This window comes from Rousettus aegyptiacus, unplaced genomic scaffold, assembly GCF_014176215.1.
Source record: "Rousettus aegyptiacus isolate mRouAeg1 unplaced genomic scaffold, mRouAeg1.p scaffold_m13_p_4, whole genome shotgun sequence".
Lineage (NCBI taxonomy): Eukaryota > Metazoa > Chordata > Mammalia > Chiroptera > Pteropodidae > Rousettus > Rousettus aegyptiacus.
The window spans coordinates 81847484-81870580 of NW_023416307.1; the positions used below are offsets into that span (position 1 = coordinate 81847484).

Below are 23097 nucleotides of genomic sequence, written 5' to 3' on the forward strand. Positions count from 1 at the left end.
TGATCTTGTTAGAGTATTTTAGGTGCTGAAACATTTTAGGTGCTGAAGAGATATGAGAAAGTGGAAATTGTAGTCAAGAAATTAGGCTGCCAGTGGCAGGGGAACCACAAGATGGTGACTGGGTCAAAAGAGAGGTTTGTCTCAATGTTTTTGATGTTGTTTCATAATTAGCAAATATATCAATTTATCGTATTTAAATGTTGAAAGTAAAGAGCCTGGGGAGAATGCTTGAAAATCTCAGAATATGATAAAATAATTGAAAATAGACAAAAGGATGGAATTGAGGAATTATCCTTGAACAAGAGAAAAATTAAAGACAATCTGCTTTCTCACAGGCTAAAGGGAAGGAGGATGGCTGGTAGGTTTGAAAGCAAGACGTTGAGTTCTTGCTCGATGCCTCTAGTTTTTTCTGTGAATTAGAAGACAAAGTTTTCAGTTCAACAAAGGGAGTATATATGTATGTTTATCTCTCTGTGGATATACTGGAAGCTACTCAGTAGAAGGTGCCTTTTTTATTATTCATTCTCTCTCCCCATCTCCCTCCTTTCTTCCTTGTTTGTTCTTTCCTTCTCTCTTTTTCTGTCTCTCTTACTGTCACTCTCTTTTACATTTGTGGTTATCCTCCATAAGGTTATACACCAAGGTTAATGCTAGATATATTGTGGATAGTAACGAAACACATTGACAGTTAAGGCTGAGTGTCCAAAATGCTGTCTGAATCCATGCTTTATCACTTGCCTGGTTAGGAATAGTGACTTGTCTGAGCATGTGGTCCAGGGTGTCCTATATTGGATAGACTTATGTAGCCCTCTCTCTGTGTAACTGTCTGTGTGCCACAGAACTGTCTAACAGTTTCAAAGCTTGCTCACCCATACTGGTGAGCTTTTCTATTTAAAAAAAAAAATCTATATGCAAATTTGTTTCCTAAAGCATAAGATTTCAGAAGAATAACTGTAATTCATTGAGTAAAAATAAATCTAGTTAAGAGCCCAAAATGTGCTAAGCATATTTCTAATGTAGACAGATGCTGGGTCGGGTTTAGATTGTTTATGTATGTCCTGTAGGATAAGAGGTCACACAAACAGAAGCAGGATTCAGACTAAAGTGGATTCAAATCCTGGCTGTCACTTAGTAGCTATGGGACTTTAGCTTATTGCTTCCTCTTTTTGAGCCTGCACCCTCATTCATCAAATGAAACGTGTGCTACTTTATAGGACTTTTGAGATATTGAATTAGATATTGAATGCCAAGCTCTAAGGACAATCCTTAACTACTGCTTGCTGCTATCAATGTCACTAGGTCATCCTTTTTTTTGTTGTTTTTAATTGTTATCTCTTTTTATTATTACTTCTTCTATTACAATAAATATTTTCATTCCTATAGCATTAGTTTTGAGACAGCCTCTACTCAAACCACTTTTTTTCTTAAGAGCGTGGATTATATGATCGTTTTTAGATTTCTTTTCCTTATAGGACTCTTTCAGAAAGAGTCCAAATAAATTCTAACAACAGCAGCAGCAGCAGCAGCAGCAGCAGCAGCTTGGTATACTTGTATTAGTCATCAACCATAAACCTATGCTAATCTGGGCTCTTAAAGGAAAAGATATATACTTTTCTTTCTTTAAAAGCCTGGCCTCCCTCTCCCAGATTCTAATATGGTCAAGTTGTTCTACCTTTGCAAAGTCTTGAAACATTTAATCATTTTTTCTTCAAAGGAGTCTTCAGCTATCCAACTTGGCCCTTTATTCTACTTATTGACCAAGTTATCTTTTCAGTGTTAAATTTTTTATATGTCTCCCTATGTGGTCTTTTCTTTTACAATATCTCTGATAGAATTTAGTCAAGGCAAAAGCTCAGTAGAAATGAACAGATAAAGGCTACCTAGCCTTTAAAACATTTTTATTTTTTAACACCTTCGTTGAGATATAACTCATATACCATATAACGTACCCATTTAAAGTGTACAATTCAGTGGTTTTTAGTATATTAAAAACAGAATTGTACAACCATAACCACAATCAATTTTAAAAGATTTCATCACCCCCCAAAACCCCTGTACCCTTTAGCTATCATCCCACAATCTTCCCATCCCTCCCCTAGCCCTAGGCAACCACTTATCTACTTTCTGTCTCATTGAGTTTTTCTATCCTGGATATTTCATATAAATGGAATCATATAATATGTAGTCTTTTGTGACTGGCTTCTTTCATTTATAATGTTTTTAAGGTTTCATGCTCTGCCGTAGCGTGTATAGGTATTTCATTTCTTTTTATGGACAGATAATATTCCATTGTCTGGATATGCAACATTTTGTTTATTTATTAGTGATGAGATTTGTATTGTTTTCACCTTTTGACTAGTGTAACACTGATGTGAACATTTATTAAAAATTTTGTGTGGACATACTTTTTATTTCTCTTGGGTATATAACAAGGGATGTAATTGCTGTGTCAAATGGTAACTCTGTCTTTATTTAGTTTTTGAGGAAATTCCAGACTGTTTGAAGGTGACAGTACTTTTTTACATTCTCAAAGAAGTATATGAGGTTTCCATTTTCTCCATATCCTCTCTAACAATTATTATCCATCTTTATGACTATTGCCTTCCTACTGATTGAAGTAGTATCCCATTGTGGTTTTGATTTTCATTTTTCTAATAACTAATGAGGTTAAGTATCTTTTCATGTCTTTATTGGCCATTTCTACATTTTTGTAGATCAGAGCCTTTGCTCATTTAAAAAGTTTGGTTATTTGCCTTTTATTATTGACTTGCAAATGTAATTTATATGTTCTAGACTTAAGTCTCTTATATATATGGTTTGCAAATATTTTCTTATTGTGTGGATTGTCTTTTTACTTTCTTGATAGTGTCTTTTGACACATAACATCTTTAATTTTGAAGAAGTCTAATTTATCTTTTTTCTTTTTTTACTTGTACTTGTGGTGTCATATTCAAGAACTAAGGTCACAGAGATTTACCCCTGGATTTTCTCCTAAGAGTTTTATAGTTTAGTTCTTACAATTAAGTCTCAATTCCATTTTTAGTTAGTTTTGTACATACAGCTCTCAACTTAACAATGGTTTGTTTATGATTTTTCAACTTTGTGATGGTTTAAAAGCAATATACATTCAGTAGAAACTGTTATTTGAATTTCAATATTGTCCTAGGCTAGAGATATATGGTAAAATACACTCTTGTGATTCTAAGCATAAGCGGTAGCAAGATGCAACTCTCAGTCAGCCACTTGATCGTGAGGCCAAACAGTTGCTACTCTAAGTGTACTATGTTGCTAGTGAATTTCGGATATTGTATTTTGTGTTTCAGCACAATATTCAATAAATTACATCATATATTTAATATTTTACTATAAAATAGGCTCTGCGAAAGATGATTTTGCCTGACTGTAAGCTAATATAAGTGTTCTGAGCACATTTAGGGTATGCTAGGCTAAGCTATGAGGGTCAGTAGGTTAGAGTTATTAAATGCATTTTCAACTTGTGATATTTTCAACCCACAATGGGCTTATTAGGATGTAATCCCATTGTAAATTGAGGAGCATCTATATATGTTTTGAGGTAAGGGTTCAGATTTATCCTTTTGTATGTGGAGATCTAATTATCTTAGCATTATTTGTTAAAAAGATTATTCTTTCCCCCATTGAATGGTCTTGGTCACCCTTGTCAAAAATCAAGTGACCATGGATACATGGGTTTACTTTCTGTTAAATTGCTAGCCATGTTAGAAAATATTATTTTAGCTAAGTGCTTTAGTTAGGGTTAGGAGGGAGACCTGTAGAATTGCTTTCCTGATTACTGTAGGTACTTCCCATGCTCCCACATGGACTGGTTCAAGCAGAACATCTTAAGATTAAAGATTGTGTTTTAGGGTATAGAAGAGAGTTTCTAAAGTCAAATAAAACTTATTACTTCTAGGGATTCATAAATGAATTCTATTGTAATCAATAGTGACACAGTGTGTGACAGCGAACTGGAGTTTGAGCTCTAAGAGAGCCCTCTACACAGCTCCACATGTTTGTTGACATTGAGAAATATAGTTCAGTGTACTATCCAGTTAATTGACAGCCATTCTTGTCCCATGGGTTACCATTCCTTCCTCTGATTATTGACTGTATTTTATTACTATTTCTCTCTTTTATTTTTTGCTTCCTACTATGTATATGTTCTTTCTAAGCAAGTAATATATCTTTTCTCAGCTATAACCATTAAATTTTCTCTGCTTTACAGTCGTCGAAAGATTATAAAATAAAGGGATGGTCAAATCCAGACCAAAAATAAACTCAGGTAAAATTGCATAGAGATCAATAATATAAGTCACAGTAAAGGTAAACACATTATTTCTAGGTCATTATTCCTATAATGTTTACTTTTGGTCAAGTATAGATGGCAAGAATTGTTAGAAATTGAATACATTTTCAGACCCAATTGTTGTGATAGAATTTAATATACTCTTAATTTATAATGACTGAATAAACTAAAAATAAATGAAGAATTTGAAACAAATAATATTACATATTGCCAAGGATCTGTGGACTATCTACAAATACAGATCATATGTTAGAGCATTTCCTAGAACTGAGTTTTGAGTGGTAGACTTTGACATGGAGAGTAAAAGATGAGGAGGGAGCCCAGCTACATTGAAGTGACTCAAGCAGAGCAGCTCTGCTTTTGAATGTTTTATATAGTTTCTTTGCTGGATTTGTCCATAAAATTTATTTTGAAATAATTGAAAGGTTTATATTGCTAAAAATAAATAGAATGGTAAATAAATGACTATATTTATGGCCACTGTTTTAGGCCATAAAATAGACCACATTATTCAATACATTTCAATAAAAGTAGAAATAAAAAATTTAAAGGAAAATATAATACCCACCACCCAATATCTTCCAAATAACAATAGAATTAAAGAAAATAATGAAAGGTTATAGTTATAACCTATTTTGAGGAGAAATGAAACACTATCAAAAGTTATCTGTTATAACTAGGACAATAATGACAGTCAGCTTTTCTCATGTTGCTTCAGCATCTGATCTACAAAACACAGAAAATGACTTAAATGCCTATATTCTTAATTCTCGTAAGTAAGGTACATAATGAGTACTATGCTAGATGGATTGAAAGGAAGTTAATTTATTGCATATAGTGGATCCTTAAGGGATTAGGGCTTAATTCTCTTAGTGAACCCTGGTTGAACATGGCAGGCTTGCCTTGTTATTAAAATGATAATCCCCAGTGTTGATAAGGATATGGGTAGTTGAACATTGTTGTATGATTCTGGCAGAGATATGAACTGGAACTGCCTATCCAGAAAGTAGTTTGTTGATCTGTATTTAGAGCCATAAATAAATTAGAATCTTATACCCTTTACCTGCTGAGAGCAGTTCTTTAAAACTGATAAGAAAGAAAGAGATTTGGAAAAGTATTGTGCACAGAGACTTCAAAACAATTAAAAAAATTTTATTATGGAAGTTTCTTAGTATATGGACAAATAGAAATGAGCTTTGTCTTAGTCTGTTTGGGCTGCTATGTAGAATACTATAGATTGGGTGGCTTATAAACAACAGAAATATATTTCTTACAGTTCTGGAGGCTAGAATGTCTAAGATAAAGGCGCCAGCTGATCCGTTGTCTAGTGAGGACCCTCTTGCTGGTGCATAGATGGCAGTCTTTCTCTGTGTCCTCACATGGTCGAAAGGAGCATGGATCTCTTTGGGGTCTTTCATGATGGCTCTACTTTCATTACCTAATTACCCTCCAAATGCCCCAACTCCAAATACCATGATATAGGTTAATTTATCTCAACTTGTCTCTATCTTAAAGGACTTTGTTCTTATTTTCCCCCCTTTTTGACTTAATAAATTTTCTAATTTTACAAATTATTTACCTGGTTCTATAGTCAAAACATAAAGTACAATTAGAGGATTACTAATCTAATGTTCTTTCTCCCCATATACATAATTATTTTCATTTTTTGAGCTACATTTTCATACTTTTTGAAATCATAAGTAACTACATATATTTATTTATTGCTCTCTTTCTTTCACAAAAAGCATCGTAATATAAATATTATTCCTATAATAAATAAACTTGGTTGATTCTATTTAAAGTCATGTTTGCCAAAAAAATTTTTTTTTTTTTTTGCTCACGGAGCCCTTTTCTTCTATGCATGCCTTTAAAGTTTAGTAAGTAAAGCTCTAGATTGTCCATCTGTTCCCTAATTTCCAGAAAGTTGCATATTACAGGAGTGAGCACTGTTTGCTTTAAAATAATAAGATATCAGTATCCCATTGGTTCTGAACTTAGTGACACTTAGACATACTGTACATTTTGTTCTTGAAAAGCACAGCTAACATAAACTAATGTTTATTAAGAGGACTTTCCCTTAAGAAATAATGCCGGAGGTCTTAAGATCTTTCCTAGGGTGCCAACTGCCAGCAGAAGTTGAAGAAGGGCAATTCCCAGGTGCTCAATTGAGGGGGAGAATTATCTGGAGGGGAAAGTAGAGATGATTGAAAAGCACAGGGGCATATATCAGAAGGACTACTGTCTTTCACTCCCAAAGGCTGTGTGGTCCTCCCATAATCTTGGGTAACCACAGTGCCACAGGGAGTTCTAGTCCTGGACCATACAACTTGGTAACAGAGTGGATGCTTCCTTGACATGAGAGAAGTCCCCAAACTTCCATCTAGACAAGCCAACTTCACATTATAAATCTATGCAAACTCTGCATGATACAAAGTTTGAAATAATTAAATAACGTTGTATGATGCAGAAGGTGTTTACTTGCTTTTAAGGAGTGATATTCCAAATATTTAACAACAGGACATGAGGGACATACACTCAAATGGAAAGAAAGTAAAATTTGTCATATGGCCCAGTACCGGCCTTGTATTAGCCCTGCCTGCTGCATACATGATGGGTTTTGTCTCACTGCTTGGTGGGGCCTGTGTGGGCCAGGGATTGACTCAGGTGTAGACACTGGCATTTCATCAAAGGTACAAGGCTCTGTATAGTAAGTTGGAACCGTTTTACCATACATATGGAAAATGTATATTAAACTAAACTCTACAGAAATGAGGTTGCTAAGTGCTGATACTTTATTGTGAGTTAAAGAGTTTGGGAATATTTGAAAGAGGTTGACATTTAAGAATTTTATGTGAGGATTATTACATTAGAAAAGGAAAGGTTGTTGGGTTTGAGATAAATATAGAGTTTGTGTGCCTGATGCAGTGACCTTAGTTAATGTTTGATCGTCTGTGCCGAATGTATGTTTGCAGTTCATATTAAACTGCTCATCACACACCGTTTCTTTCCCATATCTCGATTTAAATTTTGTCTGCTGGTTTTGAGTCTATGGACAAATAGAATCTTTTGCATTATCAAATATGATGAAGTTCAGTCTGTTCATAATAAAATACTTATTAAATTTTTTGCTTTAAAAACGTGTCAGATTATCTTAACTTGATAAACATTAAATGTCTTAGACAATATTATGATAAAGTAATTCTTGCAAGCAGGAAATATGTCCTTAAAATTTTACTAAAACTAGAATAATTAACATACATTATTTTGGGGGTACCTAACTCTTGAACCCAGGAATGTCTATGTTATGATAGGAAATGAGGCATAGATAGGAAGATGAGTTAATATGTTAACATTTAAAAACTTTAATATTACTTTTCTAGGTAAAAGCCTTTTTTTATTCATTTTTTGATCAGTGGTTCATACATTTTAACCAAGTAATCTCTTAGTGAGAATATTCTAGAAAATATTACCTATAGACATTAATAACAGTATTTTGAGTAATGGTCTTAATATATATTATCTTTTCATGTTCAAATGATCAGTTTTTGTTCCCTTACAGTAATAACATTCAAATTTTTTAATATTTCGGATCTGTTCTATAATTTTTATCACACTGCTCATCTTTTAGGCTTTAAAACCCTATTCATTCCCAAATCCTAAATTCCAAATTTCATCTGAGTAATATTTGCCTTGAAGGATTATTAATGATATTTTCTATTTCAAAATTTTCTTGACCTATTATTGATTTAGAACATTATTTTGTAGTCTGTAAACCTAATTTAATCTAGAAAATCAATCACAAAGCTATGCGTAGAGAACACTTAACACACTGATTGAACCAAGCAGTTGTTTCTAAAGTGAGGTCTGTAGGCCAGTAGCAAAAACATTAGCTGGAAATTTGTTAGAAATGCAAATTATTAGGACACACTTTAGATCTACTGAATCAACAACTCTGAGGGTGGGTTTCAGCAATCGTTTTTAATAAAAGCTCAGGTGATTCTGGTGTGAGCTGAAGTTTGAGAGCCACTGAATTACAAGACTCTCAGTGTGAAACTCTCTGCTTGATAGAGAAATAAGCATCACATGTCATGATGAGATATTGTCGGTCCTGTCCTGAGGCCTACATAGGAATATAAACTGCATTTTAGAATCATTTATCATTATTATTATTTTTATTACTTTTTTTTCCATTATTATTATTTTTATTACTTTGTTAAGGAATGCAATCTCATGACTTATTTCAAAGGACATAAATTTCCCTAAATTTTGTCTTTAAACTTTTATTATTTTGCTTTCTATATTTTCCTAAATCAAATTTTATTTAAAAAATCAACTTTTTTTCTTTTTATAGCAGTCATTTGATGTTTAATTTTTATTTTTAATTGTATATTTTCACAATTGGCTCTTGTAATCATACTTAGATATACTTTAATGATACAGGTCCTTCTTTCACTAAGTGCTTAATCTTGAGTTTAGAAGACAGGTCCAAATCCAATGATTTTCCTAGGAATTCTGTTTCTGAGCTTTAGATATGTATAACCTGTGAAGAAGAACTCATATTATTATTAGATATTTTGGGGAAACCATTTGAGAGAGAAGCTGGTTCTACTGGAAAAAAGTCTTTCATATGTCTGCAATATAGTAGAACTTGGTATTTTGGTTCATGTCTATATTTTAAATGGAAAAAAAAAAGTAACACCATTTAATAAAGGAAGGAGAATGAGGAAAATTCAAGGCTAGAAAAGGGTTGGAGAAAGGGTCTAGATGAAAGGCACTGGTGATGGTATGCCTGAAAAGGGCTTTACGTGAGAAAAAAATTGTCTAATGCAAAAAGCTGAAGTTGTTTCATGAATGTGTGCCTTGCAAACCTGTCTCTTTCTCCCATATGAAGTCTTTAGTGTATTCTACATTACTTGTAATGGTTGGTAGAATAGATTTTATTTTGAAGCATATGTGAAGATATTTTAAACCTTGCTTTTAAGGTTGTTCGGTAGTTTGGCAAGGTGTACCTGTAGTAAAAGTCAACACCTCAGTTTCCATGAAGAAGAGGAGGGCTAATAAAATGAACTCTTGAAGATGATATAAAAACATTTTTATGTACGATGTAGAATTTAAAATAATCAACATGTACTTTAGGAAATTTAGCCTTCTATGATATCATAGAAATAAAATGGGACTCAGTAAAGGTATTTTTCTTCATACAAATATTAATATTTGTATGCAGAGCCTACATTAATAGATTTTAAAGCTCAAGTGACTACAAGCTGAAAAAATAGTTCAACTGATATTCAAAAAGTACTATTCAAAACCCATTTATTTTCACCTTGCTGAAAACAACTTTTAAGTAAATCTGTATATAAAAATTTCCCATTTAATCAAAGTTTCACTTTTAAAATAAACTCTTATTTACTATCAAATTCATAGTATATCCTGTATTAGAAATTTTACTATTTATTTTGATGTACTGTTACTCAATTAAACCTCTTTTTGAGCTATGACTATTGTTTTGAACACTAATTTTGGGTTTGGCATTGAGCAGAGCCTACATTAAGCACTTAGTATGTATTTAATGAATGAATGAAAGAACTAATGAACTGTACCCTTTATTTTCAGATCAAACTAAGCAGGAAATGATCTGCTGCTTGTCTTAAGTTTATTAATTGTCCTAAGTGATTAGCTTAAAAAGAAATTCAGTAAATTTATAAACTGTTACAGCGCTCAGATATTCACATTTGAAGATTTTAGGGACAGGAGGGTATAATACAGAGCCTGGTGAGATGCTTCTGAAGATAGATTGCTTTGAGACATTTTCAGGTGTTCGCCTGATGGGAAGTAGAGAAATATTTAGAAGGACCTTTATTTAAATGGTGTTTCTTATCCCACCTTTATTCCCGGTGTTTAGACTGGCAGAGAGTGAAGATGCTTAGAGCTGATGGGGTGAAAGAGTTGGTGCTTAAAGGAGGAAGTCATGGTATTAAACAAGCTTTCTAATGTTATTATATCCTTAATTAAGAATCCAGTGTCATAGGACTTCAGTATATAGCATCACAGAGCTGCTTTTCTTTTTTTTTTAATCCATGAAACATTTTAGAAATAAACAAATAGAGAAAAGTGTGATAAGCATCTCTATGTATACCACCTACCTTAAGAAATAAAATATTACTGATATTATTTAAGATTCCTGTGTTCCTTTTGCTCTATTCTGTGATCACTATAGAATTTGATGGTTAACATTCTCCTTTCTCTTTTGATATTTTTTCTTATACATCTAATAGATTGCCATTTTGCATATTTGCGAACTTGATATACATAGTATTCTTCCATAACCCTTTAAAGTTAACTTTTATGTTTTGGCTATTGATACATTTGTTCTAATCCATTCAGTTTATATTATTGTATAGCATACTGTTGTTTAATTATACCACAGGGTATTTACCCATATTGCACATGATTTAAATTTTGATAGCCTGCGGTTTTTTTTTTTTTTTCATTTTTTGCTATTTCAAACAATTCTTCAGTGAACATTTGTAGATGCTTTCTTTTGCACATTTGTGAGAATTTCCTTAGGCTATTATGTAGGAGTAAGATTTTTTGGACCATAGAATTGACATATCTTCAACTTTGCTATATGATGCTAAAGTATTTTACCAACTTATATCCTTGGCTACAATATTATTTTATATCCCTGCTGACTACTTGATATTTTTAAACTTTTAAGTGTTGTTCATTTAGTGGGTGGGAAACAACATCTTACTGTTGTTGTAATTTGTGTTTCCTTAATTACCAGTAAGCTTGAGCATCATTATATGTTTATTGTCCTCTCTTGAATATCTTTACACATTTTTTATTTTTATTTTTTTTCTCATTGACTTATAGATGTTTCTCATATATTTCACATTCTTTTTCTCTCTTGGTATATTCATTACAAATGTATTTTCCCATATGGTAGCTTGTCTTATCATTCTGTCTGTTCATTCATCTCAATGAAGATAAGTTTATAGTGGTCAAATTTATCAGGCTTTTATTCAAAGTTGTGGGTTTTGTTTTTTAAATCTTGTTTAAAAAGTACATTTTAAACCCAGGATTATAAATATATTTTTCTGTATTTCCTTCAAAGCATTTTACAGTTTTGCCTATCATATTTAAATACTATTCTATGTTCAAATTATTCTTTGATACATTATTAGGTAGAAACTGTTATTTTGAAATGTAAGAGTAATCAGCACCACTTATTAAACAGCGTGTCCTTTACTTACTAATTTTTATGCCATCTCTGCTATATGTTTCCATGTGTGCATGGGTCTGTTGTTGCTCATTTTGGCTTTCTTCCTGGATCTTCAGTCTATCTTTCCTTTGTCCCCTGTAGTTTATAACCTTCTACCTTTCTTTCTTAAGGCATTTTATTTTTTATTTTTTATTTTTAGATTTCATCTCAGTTCTCTCAAATGCTTGTGAATTTGGGTAAATGTTATATTATTTTAATTATTTTCATCACTTATTTTTTTACCATGACATGCAACTTATCTAACTGCCTAGAATGCATTTCTATTTTTTTCATATTATCTCTCATTCTTGAGGGTATTTCTTGAAAAATGTCCCATCGATTTCCTTTGTGTTCTATTTATTAATAGACATATTTGAGTTGAAAGTACAATTGAGAATGTTGTCATCCTTCATATTAAGATGCAAAAGGCAAACTTTCAAATGCATTTCTTAAAAATATATCTGGAATATTTTTTTTCTAAATACCTAGTATTTTGATTAATATCTTGGAATACTCAATAATTTTTAAGCAATTTGATTCTGTACAAGTAGGCAGCGTGTTATTCTGTGCTTGTAGTTCATTAAATATCAGTCTAATCATGCTTTGTTAACTGATCTTCATTTTTTTAGATGATTGGAATCCCTTTTCCTATCCATATAAAAAACTGGATTATGGAAAATGGGAGCTGTATATACCACCGAAGCAGAATAAATCTCCACTAATACTGCATGGATCCAAATTAAAGGTACTTTCCCCTCCTCCTTTTTTATTTGAATTTATTTATTTTTTATCCCATTAGTAAAGTTTGAGTTAAAATGTGAGAAGGTAATATGATGCATGATAATTGTGGGAGAAACAGTATAAATGTTCAAATGGAGGATATTTAAGAAAGGGTGTCCACAAATTGGAATGTGTTTGATTAGAACTGTTTATTTGGATAGGGTCTAACTAAGTTGTGTTATGAACTTTGGAAACTTTATGTAAGGAGTGACTGGGTAATTGTTAATAGCTTAGCTTGGAAAACAGAAAGTTTAATAGAAACATAAAAACTGTCTTCAAATCAGCAAATGTAGAGAGAATTTTTACCTGTAAAGAGATTCTTGATAAAATTGACTTTGTGATGAGCCACATGAATGTGGGACAAGATACCGTGTTGGAGACACATGCATTTTGGGACATGCTTTTTCTGGTTATTCCCCTTTCTGGTCTTTGATTGGGGGAGGGGGGAGGTTCTTGTTTCTCCTGTTCTGTGGTAAGGGCACCTGGATTAGCCTATCAGAAGCAGGCTGAGCCTCCTCTGCACTCTACATTAGCTGACCATATCTTCTGTATTCACAATCTTCAGAGCCCACAAGGCCTTTCCTGTTTCCACAAGGGAGGTGCAAGGGTTGGTCCTGAAGTCTGGATTATAGGTTTGAGGCATTTGATTATATAACAAGCTATTTAGATCCTTTAACATTTACTTGATGTTAGCCCATGCTCATATAATTATATAATATTTCCATGTTCCTTCTTTCTGTTTCCCTTCTTTAGACATGCAATAACTTTCATAGCATTTTTCATGATAAATCCTGTGACCGAATTATTATTTTTGTGGGCTTTTGTTATTTAACATTAATCAGAGTTGAAGTATATTTAAATCAATATGGAGTGTGTGTTTTGCTAGTTTTTTTTTAAATATACAAATAATGAAATTATAAGTGTATCTGAAAATTACTGAAATATTACCATGTATAATATAGTTACCAGAAGAGCATATTTTCTACAGTAAAGAGACATTTAACATAGGATGGCAGCCAAGGTTCTTCTTAATCTGTAGTGAAAGAAGAAAAAGTAGCTATGGTATACCATAAGAGGGATTTAAATTTAATATAAAAAAAATCTCTTTTCCAAGTCATTATAAGCTCCACAAGAGCAGGGACCTTTGCTGTTTTGTTTGCTAATACCGTATATTCGCAATTCTTAGAAAAGTGCCTGGCAAAGAGTAGGCACACAAAAAATACTTATTGAATGTTAAAGTATTTCTAGGCCTAACCTTTGAAAGAATAAACCAGACAGCTTGATTTGTCTATGGTTTATAAAGCCTGATTTTACAGAAATTGTGAGGCAAGGCAACTATTATAGTACTATTGATTTCATTGTCACTTTAGGTCACTTTAGGTCATTGTCACTTCTAAGTCATTTTTGTTTGGTTGGTTTTTTTAAGAACTAAACTTATCAATTTTTTAAAGTGCTGATAATTTTTTCTGCCTTCTTAAATTAGACAATTTTATGAACTCTAACACTGTTTCTACTTTTTGCATTAAATAGAGAATGAATTAATTTTAGTATGTTGTTTTTATACATGTGACATTGTAATTACTAGGAATTAATGATTACTACTATATATTGGGAATAATGATAGGCATGTGCCTCTACCATCTGATTGCAAATCTTTTATACTTTTTGCTATGATCTGAATATTCGTGTCCTCCCACACATTTTTATGCTGAAATCCTAATGCCTGATGTGATGGTACCAGTATCTGAGGCTTTGGGAGATGATTAGATCATGAGGGTAGAGCTCTCATGAATGGGTTTAGAGCCTTATAAAAGAGCCTCCAGAGAGATCCGTAACCCTTTCCACCACGTAAAGATACAATAAGAAAAGTCTGTGATCTACAAGAGGTCCTTCAACCAACAATACTGTCACCCCAATTTCAGACTTACATCCTCCAGAACTGTGAGCAATACATTTCTGTATTCATAAGCACCTAGTCTGTGGTATTTTGGACTAATATGCTTTCTGTACTATGCTATATACTATACTATGCTTTCTTTCAAAAATTTATCTTATTGTATGAAATGAAATAATCCTATAATAAAAAAAAATGTGGCTTTTAAATTTTCATTTGCCTTTTAAAATCATGTTAACATTAACTAAGTATCAAGAAAACTGTTGTGTAATCTGTTAATATTCTCTAAAAATGTCAGTGAAAGTAATTAGCTGGAAATTTAGGCCCAAAACATTCTTTGTAGCTTTTAGATGTTTCAAATATTGAGGAAACATTTAGATGCTATTATGTTAATATAGTGATATAATTAGTTTTTTTTATTTATGAGAAATGATACATCAGTTTTTCTTTCGGGGGAAGGGTTAAATTCTCAATGAAAGATCAACTAACAAGGTTTTTGGCCTTTCAATCTAAAGTTGTTTCTAGGTAGAGTATAGCCTGGTATTTAATAGTCTTGTTTTAAGTTGAACTTGAAAATTTATTTTAATCCACAAGGGATTGATCTTTATAATCAACTTGAGGATATTTCTCTTATGTGTCATCTGGTAACCCTTAAAAATAAAGAACTGTTACCTATCATCAAATTAATAGCTTTGTTTTCTCTGTTAAAACACCTGGTCTTTTCAGTTGAACACTTTGGAAGATGGCACCTGTTTATATGGTCATGTAAATGTCTCTTTTCTATATTTTTAAGTGAGTTTACCAAACAGAAAATATTTTAAAGATAAAATAATATTACAAGATGAATTAAACATTCAAGGCTTTAAAGATAAAAACAAAGAATAGAATAGAATGTTTCTAAAAGATGAGACATATATTACTCATGCCTTTAGCACTTTTTCTTTTGGATGTGTAGCCAAACTAATTTATTTAAAGGTATTTCTTATTTCACTCTTTGAAAATATATACCTTTAATAACATACATGTATATAGATATATACACACATATAAATATTAAAAAACTCAAGTTGCTTCATAGAAATTTGACACAGTTACTGAATGTCTGCTGTACCTGATGCATTATGCTTATACTAAATTGTTATATATATTTAAGTTGTTGTGTGTGTGTTTTTTTTTTAATTCCCTGCCTTCCACTTTTGACCTATGGATGTTGCCATCTCCCCTTAAGAACTGGATCTCTGAAGGTGGGGTGTCTCCTTCCACTGAAGGCAGGGCTTCTCCTCCCACAGTCTTGCAGTGCGCATGTGGGGTCTGGCACACCTGGGGTCTGGGCTGTTCCTTTCCTCTGGATCTCGAACCCAGGACCTTCTGCATGTAAAGCAAATGTGCCAACCACTACTCTATGGAACCACCCTGGTTGTGTGTTTTAAAAATAAAGTGCAATTGGAGCAAAAAAAAAAAAAAAGATCAGTTTATCCATTCTGTGATGACAACAGGGGAAATAACAGAGAGGCAGCTAGCTATATTTAAGTGTGCTTGGTAACATGTTTAGAAGTTGACCAGAAAAAATAGAAGAAAGAAACTATTTTAACCTGAGGGTACTGCACGAATAAAAGTATGTATAGTGATTAAGTCTCAATAAGAAGCAAATGGCATACTCAAAAAAGGTTTGAGTAGGTTTGTGTTTTGTTTTGTTTTTACAAAAGGATGTTTTCAAAGTTGAGCATTCAGGAAATCCACAAAAAAGTTCCAAGGAGAGTGGTTGGTAAGGGGACTTAATAGCATCCAAATTATTACCTTGCCTAGGCCACAGGAACAAGGGATCAATTGCTTGAACCCAGAGGGAGTCAGCTATCTTGAGAGGAACACTCAGCTTTGGTGAGGGACACAACTTATGGTAACCTTGTTGGGAAGGAGTCAGAGGCATAAAGGAAAGGAATACTCTTACCTCTAGCGTTCTTCTCCCTTTCACTGACCTTTTACCAGACTTCCAAATTGTCTAAATTCAATGGGAAGCCAGAGTTCTTGGGAATATGGTCCATATAGATCAGCCTCCTGGGGCAGAGAGCTGGATGAGGAGTGGTCTGTCCTAACTTGTAAAATATAGCTCTGGAAAAGACTTCAGGGAAGGAAAAATAAGAGGTCAGGGAAAGTAAACCCAAAAGGTAGGTTGGAGGCAAATTGAAGAATTCCTTGTTTTTTTTTTCTGACTTCCATTTTCTCATCTTTCATCATTCTAATCAATAATATTGAGTTAAGAATGATTGAAGAAGACAGTTTAGGTGATACAAACAAACACTTGTCGAACTGGGCAGTCTGCATTCGGAGACCTGCAAAATGGGGCAGAAGGCAGAAAGCTTTTAGAGAATAAAGAATAAAGAACAAGGAAGAGGACAATTGAAAGTAACTGATTGGCTGGGATCACATAGTCAATTTTATCTGGAGTGAGAAGGCCCAGAGTTGGCTTGGCATTTGGAAATTGACTGGATACGTTGCGTTTCTGGTCAAGTGGAGCATTTACATGGCCAGCAGATAAAGTTATCTAAGTTTTGGTTTGCTTAAGCAACACCTTGGGTAGGAGCAGCTCCATCTTGTTTTAGAAATTTTTTCAACAATACCCAGATGACTAACAAAATATCATACACTAGGTGACTTAAACAATAGAAATTTATTTTTTTGCAGTTCTGAAGGCTGGAAATATGAGATCATCCAGCATGGTTGGATTCTGGAGAAAGCTCTTTTCCTGGCTTGTAGAAGTCTGCCTTCTTGTGTGTCCTCACCTGGCACTAATCCTGTGATCAGAACCCCACACTCATGACCTCATTTAAACCTAATGATTGTCCGAAGGCTTCATCTCCAAATTCCATCACATTGGGAGTCATGGCTTCAGTATATGAATTTGAGAGATGGGGGAATACAATTCAGTTCAGAGCAGATAGATTGCTTTTGTTTACATTTGGATACTACACAATTGCTTGGTAAAAAGGGGCATGAAACCTAATACTTATATTTGCAATTTTCTTAGATAAGACATGTGAAAAAAGTTAGACTACTTCACATTAATCCTCATGGTAACACTATAAAAGAAGTTATTTTTCTATTTCTATTTCAAGATGAGTTCACTGAAGTTTAAGGAGGTTAAGTAGATGGTAGAATCTGGACTTGAATCCAGACTTGTCTGACAGCAAAGTCCATGCTTTTTTAATTGTGATGCCACATGCTAAGGGTTCACAGAGAAAATAAGGGAGGAAAACATATAGCGGAAGTAGAACTTTGCCCAGATTTAATGAATCATTTTATGGCATATTTGCCTTTGGTTCTTGTATGGACATAATCATCCCCATTTTTCAAGGTGCTGTGAAACAGTATTTAAGTTACCTTCCCTGAGAATAGAAAGGAGTTAATCTGTAGAAAGGGTTTGAGTTTAAAAATCAGATTGGTTAAGTTAAACTAATTACTGAGAGCTGAGATAAGATTGCTAGGTAAAAAGATACCATTGAGAGAGTTTTGAGCAAGTATGTGGCATGTTGAGAAATCAATATGTAAGTATTTGCTAAGACTAATCTTATAAACACTTTCTTTATTCATTTCTGGAATATTTTCTTGTATTATTTTGCCTGTTTCTTTCTCTCCACACTTTTTTTTCACTGTTTCAGTGATTTCTAATATTGGGATATTGGATCTCTTAGATTTTATCATATTTTTTCTTAAGTTCCATCAGTTTTCCTTTCTTTTTCACTTTGATAAGTTACTTTATCTTCCAATTGATTTTATTTTAGTAATAATATTATTTTCTAGTGACATGCATTCTGTTTTCTCCCATTTTCATAGATTCTGTCCTTTTTAAATGCTCAAGATATTTGTATCTTTTAGGGATTATTAATTATAGATTTTTTTTTCAAGGTTTACCCCCCCCCCCCCCCCCCCCCCGTCTTACTCTCCTATTCCCTACTCTGTTTCTTTCAGATTCTCTTTTCTTGTGTTTCTTTTAGTCATCTGTCTTTCATGGTGCAGGCTGTCTTTAAATTCCTGGTAGTTCATGGTTATATAGTCATATTTTAGAATGAGGGAAGAAAAGACAATTGAAAATTCTGCGCACATGTACAAGCTTTGTTCCTGCTGAACTTCACTGTTTGAAGTCAGAAGATAAGCCAGCCTTTAGTAAGTGAAAGTTTTTTTCTGGGATCATTTATTTTTTCCAGCGATAGATCTTTCAGTTTCCCACAAGGGGTAAATAGAAGGGATGTGGAGTGAAGGGCTTTATATTTGGCTGATGGCATCCATGGATAAGGGCAGGGAGAGTGGATGAAGGTCCCACTTTCTGTAAAACATTAATCCTCCAATTTTCAGTCATGCGATTCATTTCTGCCATCTGCTGTGCTCATTGTCTCTAGGTCTGGAGGCTTCTTAGTTCAGTGGTTTTCAGAAATGGAACCTATGATCTCCTGTTTAAGGGGTGGGAGGTGGCATTTGGAGGGGATACACTTTTTTACCTGTACAGGATAGGGAAAAAGCTCCGCTTTAGAGCCTATAGTGGCCTGGTGGAACACTGCATTTTAGCTTCTTCCATTGTACTAATGTTACCATTGGGATTATCAAAAGTTCTTCAAAGCTGTGGTAGCACTGAGAAGTCCATAGTTCTTTTTGCTGACACAGTAAAGAATTACAGATTAGAAAAAGTAAGATGTATTTACGTTTCAAGGGAGAGATGTATGGGCTATGCCAAAGAGGGCTGTAGCAGCATGGAAACAAAAGGTATGATTAAAGTATTCTGCAAAGGAGGGGCTAGTTACAGAGAAGAGGGCTGTAAAAACAGAAGTGGGGAGGTCTGTATTAAATTAAGGACATGATGGGAAGGCACAAAGGTAGTGCTAAATGATTGACATGCAAGGTCATTTTGATTGACATCTGGCTATCATATAACTTTCTGCCTACTGCGCATGAGGTTACTCAGAATTCAGTCTGTTATAATTAGATTCATGAACTTTCAGGTATCGGCATGATACCATAACAATAGTATAACGAGGCTAGATCACAGGAAGGTTAGTGTAGGACTGATTGTGCATGCGCTTGCAGCCAGATTAAACCAGCTATTATCTTATTCTTTATTCCTTTGAACCTCAGGATGTAGGGGTAATTTATGACCACAAAATGGGAGTTCCAGGGAGATCCTACCTAACACTAGGAGCCTCCAGATGCTGAGTATCTTAGGGATTTTGGGAGGCAAATTGATCAGCTGTTTCAGGTTCTTCCTCTGCAATATTATAGTATAATTTTTTCTTGCCAACATAGTTCCTTAGCCCTCTAACTACTTTCTGTCTTGCAAAAAGTTATTGAAATTTCTGGTCTCGTGTTGCCTCCTTTCCTGTTCTTCTCTGTTAATATCTTGTATATCCCTTTGCTGTTATTTATTTCAACCGAAGTTTGGTAGGTTTGTCATTATTTAATTCATACTTCTAAATACCCTTCTTTAAATGGAAGAAGAAAAAAAGTACATTTACTGGATAGAAGAATACTTTATAATTCTAGGGCCTCACATGGATCATTACATACTCATCGTATTTCATGATTATACGATTTTGATCAAACTGATTATTTCTTGCTTATGATGGCTTTATATATTATTATATGTGATAAAGATTTTCTTCTCTATGACCCACAGAAGATCCTTTACTCACTTCATTTGTTACCTGGTTCAACTTAATCAGCCTTTAAGACCCTGAAGCATCTAATTTGTGGGGAGAAAGCATAGTTAGAATTAGATGTACTTTTCTTTACTACAGAGATTATAATTCTTTGTGTTTGCAAAATACAATATGAATTTTAATGAACCTAAATAACATACTAGGAAATGGTCTTCCTCTGTTGATAAGAATAAAGCCTTGTTAATTGATTCATTTTTTTTCTGAAGCTCTCTAGAATGTTGATAGGAAACATGAAATAAATGTGTAAATTTCCAAAGAAGTCTGTTTCCCAGTCTGTAGAGTAACTGTTTGTCTAGAGGATGAATAATATAGAAAGTGAGAGAGTTGCCTTATATTTTGAGCTTGCTTTGAATTAATTTCTTTATCAATTTTTTTTTCTTTCTGAGTATCTTGGTTAACACTTAATTTTACATTTTCTGCACTTGAAGCATTGCATGGTATACAATGGAATTAAAGAAATAAAAAATAAAATACTTGCACTTTGAATTTATTGTCCACTTGGAAAAAACTGCCCATAAACAAATGAGTCACTTTAGCATTCTATGGCTGATAAGGGAGTAGTGGAAGAAGCTTATATTTTTAAAGAATTTTGTGACAGAAAAGCAGGAATAAGCAAATGGAATATGTAGTTGTTTCTTTTTATTTATTTGTTAGTGATTTAGTTTCCTTCATTTTTATTTTATTTTATTTTATTTTATTTTATTTTATTTTATTTTATTTTATTTTATTTTGGCCAAGTATTGACAGGCCAAAAAGGAACCCAATATAGAAGATGACAGAGAGAGAGGACAAAGATTAGAGATAGTCATTGGGAAAGTGTAAAGATGGGGAAGATTAAAGGTCACAGTTTGAATAGTTAGGGAACAATTGTGGGTATACATACATTTAAACTGGAAGGAGTTACTGGATGTAAATTAATTAATAATTTGTTAGGGGTCAATTAGGGAATAAAAACAAATTAAACCAAGTGAGATATCAAACAATTCTATGTGGGAGATAGTGGTGTGGAGGCTAAAAAGATAATTTTCCTCCCACCTTCTAAGTTTTTCTAGCTGAGTTAATAATCAGATTAACAGAGACAGATTAATAGGAGAAAATGTACAAAGTTTATTACAAATGTACATGCCAGGGGTGTCATAAAGTAGGAGACTCGAAACATGTTGATTTGAGGTTTATATGCCATTATGGACAAAGGTGGAAGGGGGAGGGAGGGTCTGAGATATGGAAGGAAATAGGTAATTTACAGGTAGCCAAGGAAGAATGGAACACATGGCAGGCAAATTCTTGCTAGACAACCCAGAAACACTGGGATGCAGTAGGGATCTAGCTACCAGGCCTATGCCTGGAGCCTTCTGATCTAATGCTAAGGCAAATATGGTTCCCTTACTGGAGCAGGCCTTTACATCTGAATCTCTTAGGTAAGAAAGGGGCAGGGTCAAAGGAACTTTCTGAGTCTTTTGTTTCTTAATAACCAGCTTAAAAATCAATATCCCTAAAGGCACAGCTTTGGGGTGGCAAAACTTCTTCCCCTTCAGTAGTCAGTTTGACTTGTATTGACTTATGAAGGTATCAGTTGTTTAAGGAGATTAAATAAAATAGTGAGTCTATCTCAGGAAATTTTATTTTGAAAATATTGCAGGGCAACACAGTTGCTAAACTTTGACAGATATTCTATTTTGCTTTTTCTTAAACCCCGCATTTCTTAAAACCAATAATTTTTAATAATGACATCAATTTTTTAACCTGTCTTTACCCCCCCCCACACACAACTTTTACCCTTTGAACTCATTTTTCTCTAACAAATATTCATATTCATACTCTCTCTTCTAGAGACTACATGTGATATTGTGATTTACAATAGAAAATGTATATTTGGTCTTTTACCCCATTCATGGTAATAAAGCTTCTAAAACCCTTGGAATTTCCAAAGTGGTAAGAGCAATAGAGTTGTCTTTTGTTATATTAATGAAGTGGCTTTTGGAAACACCCAAGGTAGGAGAGGGGGCTGGTTGCTAGGGAGAACCTGCCAAATGTTCATTGGAACTTTTGGCCCCGCCCCCAGACTTTAGGGAGCAGGGAGGGGCCAGAGATTGAGCCAGTTACCAATGACCAATGATTTAATCAACACTGCTTACGTAATGAAGCCTCCATAAAAACCCAAAAGGACTGTGGTTGAAGAGTTTCTGGGTGGTGAACAAACACATGGACATGGGAGAGTGCCATACTCAGAGAGCTTTTGGAAAGTTGTTCGCATACCTTGCCCTATATATCTCTTCTTCCTGGCTGTTCTTGAGTTATATCCTTTTATAATAAACTAGTGATCTAGTAAGTAACGTTTTTCTTTGATATCTGTGAGCTATTCTAGAAAATAGGTGGAGCTCAAGGACAGGGACATTACTGGACCTGCCAGTCTAGCCTTCTATCAAAAGCACAGGAAGACAGTGTCAGTGTTGAGTCAAATTGTAGGACACCTAGCTAGCTGGTGTTCCAGAATTGCTTGTTGGTATGGAGACACCTGAATTGGAATTAGGTCCCAGAACCTTTAATATAAAAGTGTCCAAGTCCTCTATTTTTAATTAACAAAAATCAACCACTGGTAACAGATCCTAAATGTGACTTTGTTTTTTCTCTTATGTGATAATGATTCCTAGAAGGAAAGACCTACTGTCAGGTACATTTGTTCTTTCCATATTCTTACTTCTCGTTAATTGGTTTCTATCCCCTCCTACTCTGATTTAAAAATGAAAAATAAAATAGTACAAATAACTGGATGATGATAATTCAAGACCTATGAATGAAGCAATGTGAATCTCACTTAGCATTATGAATCATCTGAACTACATATTCACATCAGTATTTCATATAAATACATAAATGAGTTCTATTGTGTCATTGCCTATGGTAGGGTCTCAATTTTCTACAGTTCCTAAGTGATCATTTGTAGTCAAGCCATGGGTAAAAATACATTCCTGTGCTGTGTACCATCTGAATCTCAAACTTGTTATAGATCACTGTTTTTTGCAGCTTATTTGTTAGCACTTTGTTTTCCTATGGCACACTCTATAAAAATTCTTTTAGCAATGGCTTAAGATGTTATATAGTTCATATTTTATCTAGGATTAAAGTTTAC

The 23097-nt window shown here is 33.7% G+C and overlaps 1 protein-coding gene across 1 annotated transcript in view; it reads left to right on the forward strand.

The window, feature by feature from the left end:
- GBE1 (1,4-alpha-glucan branching enzyme 1) overlaps positions 1-23097 on the forward strand; it is a 235075-nt gene that overhangs the window by 64310 nt on the left and 147668 nt on the right. Inside the window, exon 3 of the mRNA XM_016143897.2 lies at positions 12218-12333. Coding sequence (XP_015999383.1) covers positions 12218-12333 — 116 coding nt within the window. The remainder of the gene's footprint in view (positions 1-12217; positions 12334-23097) is intronic.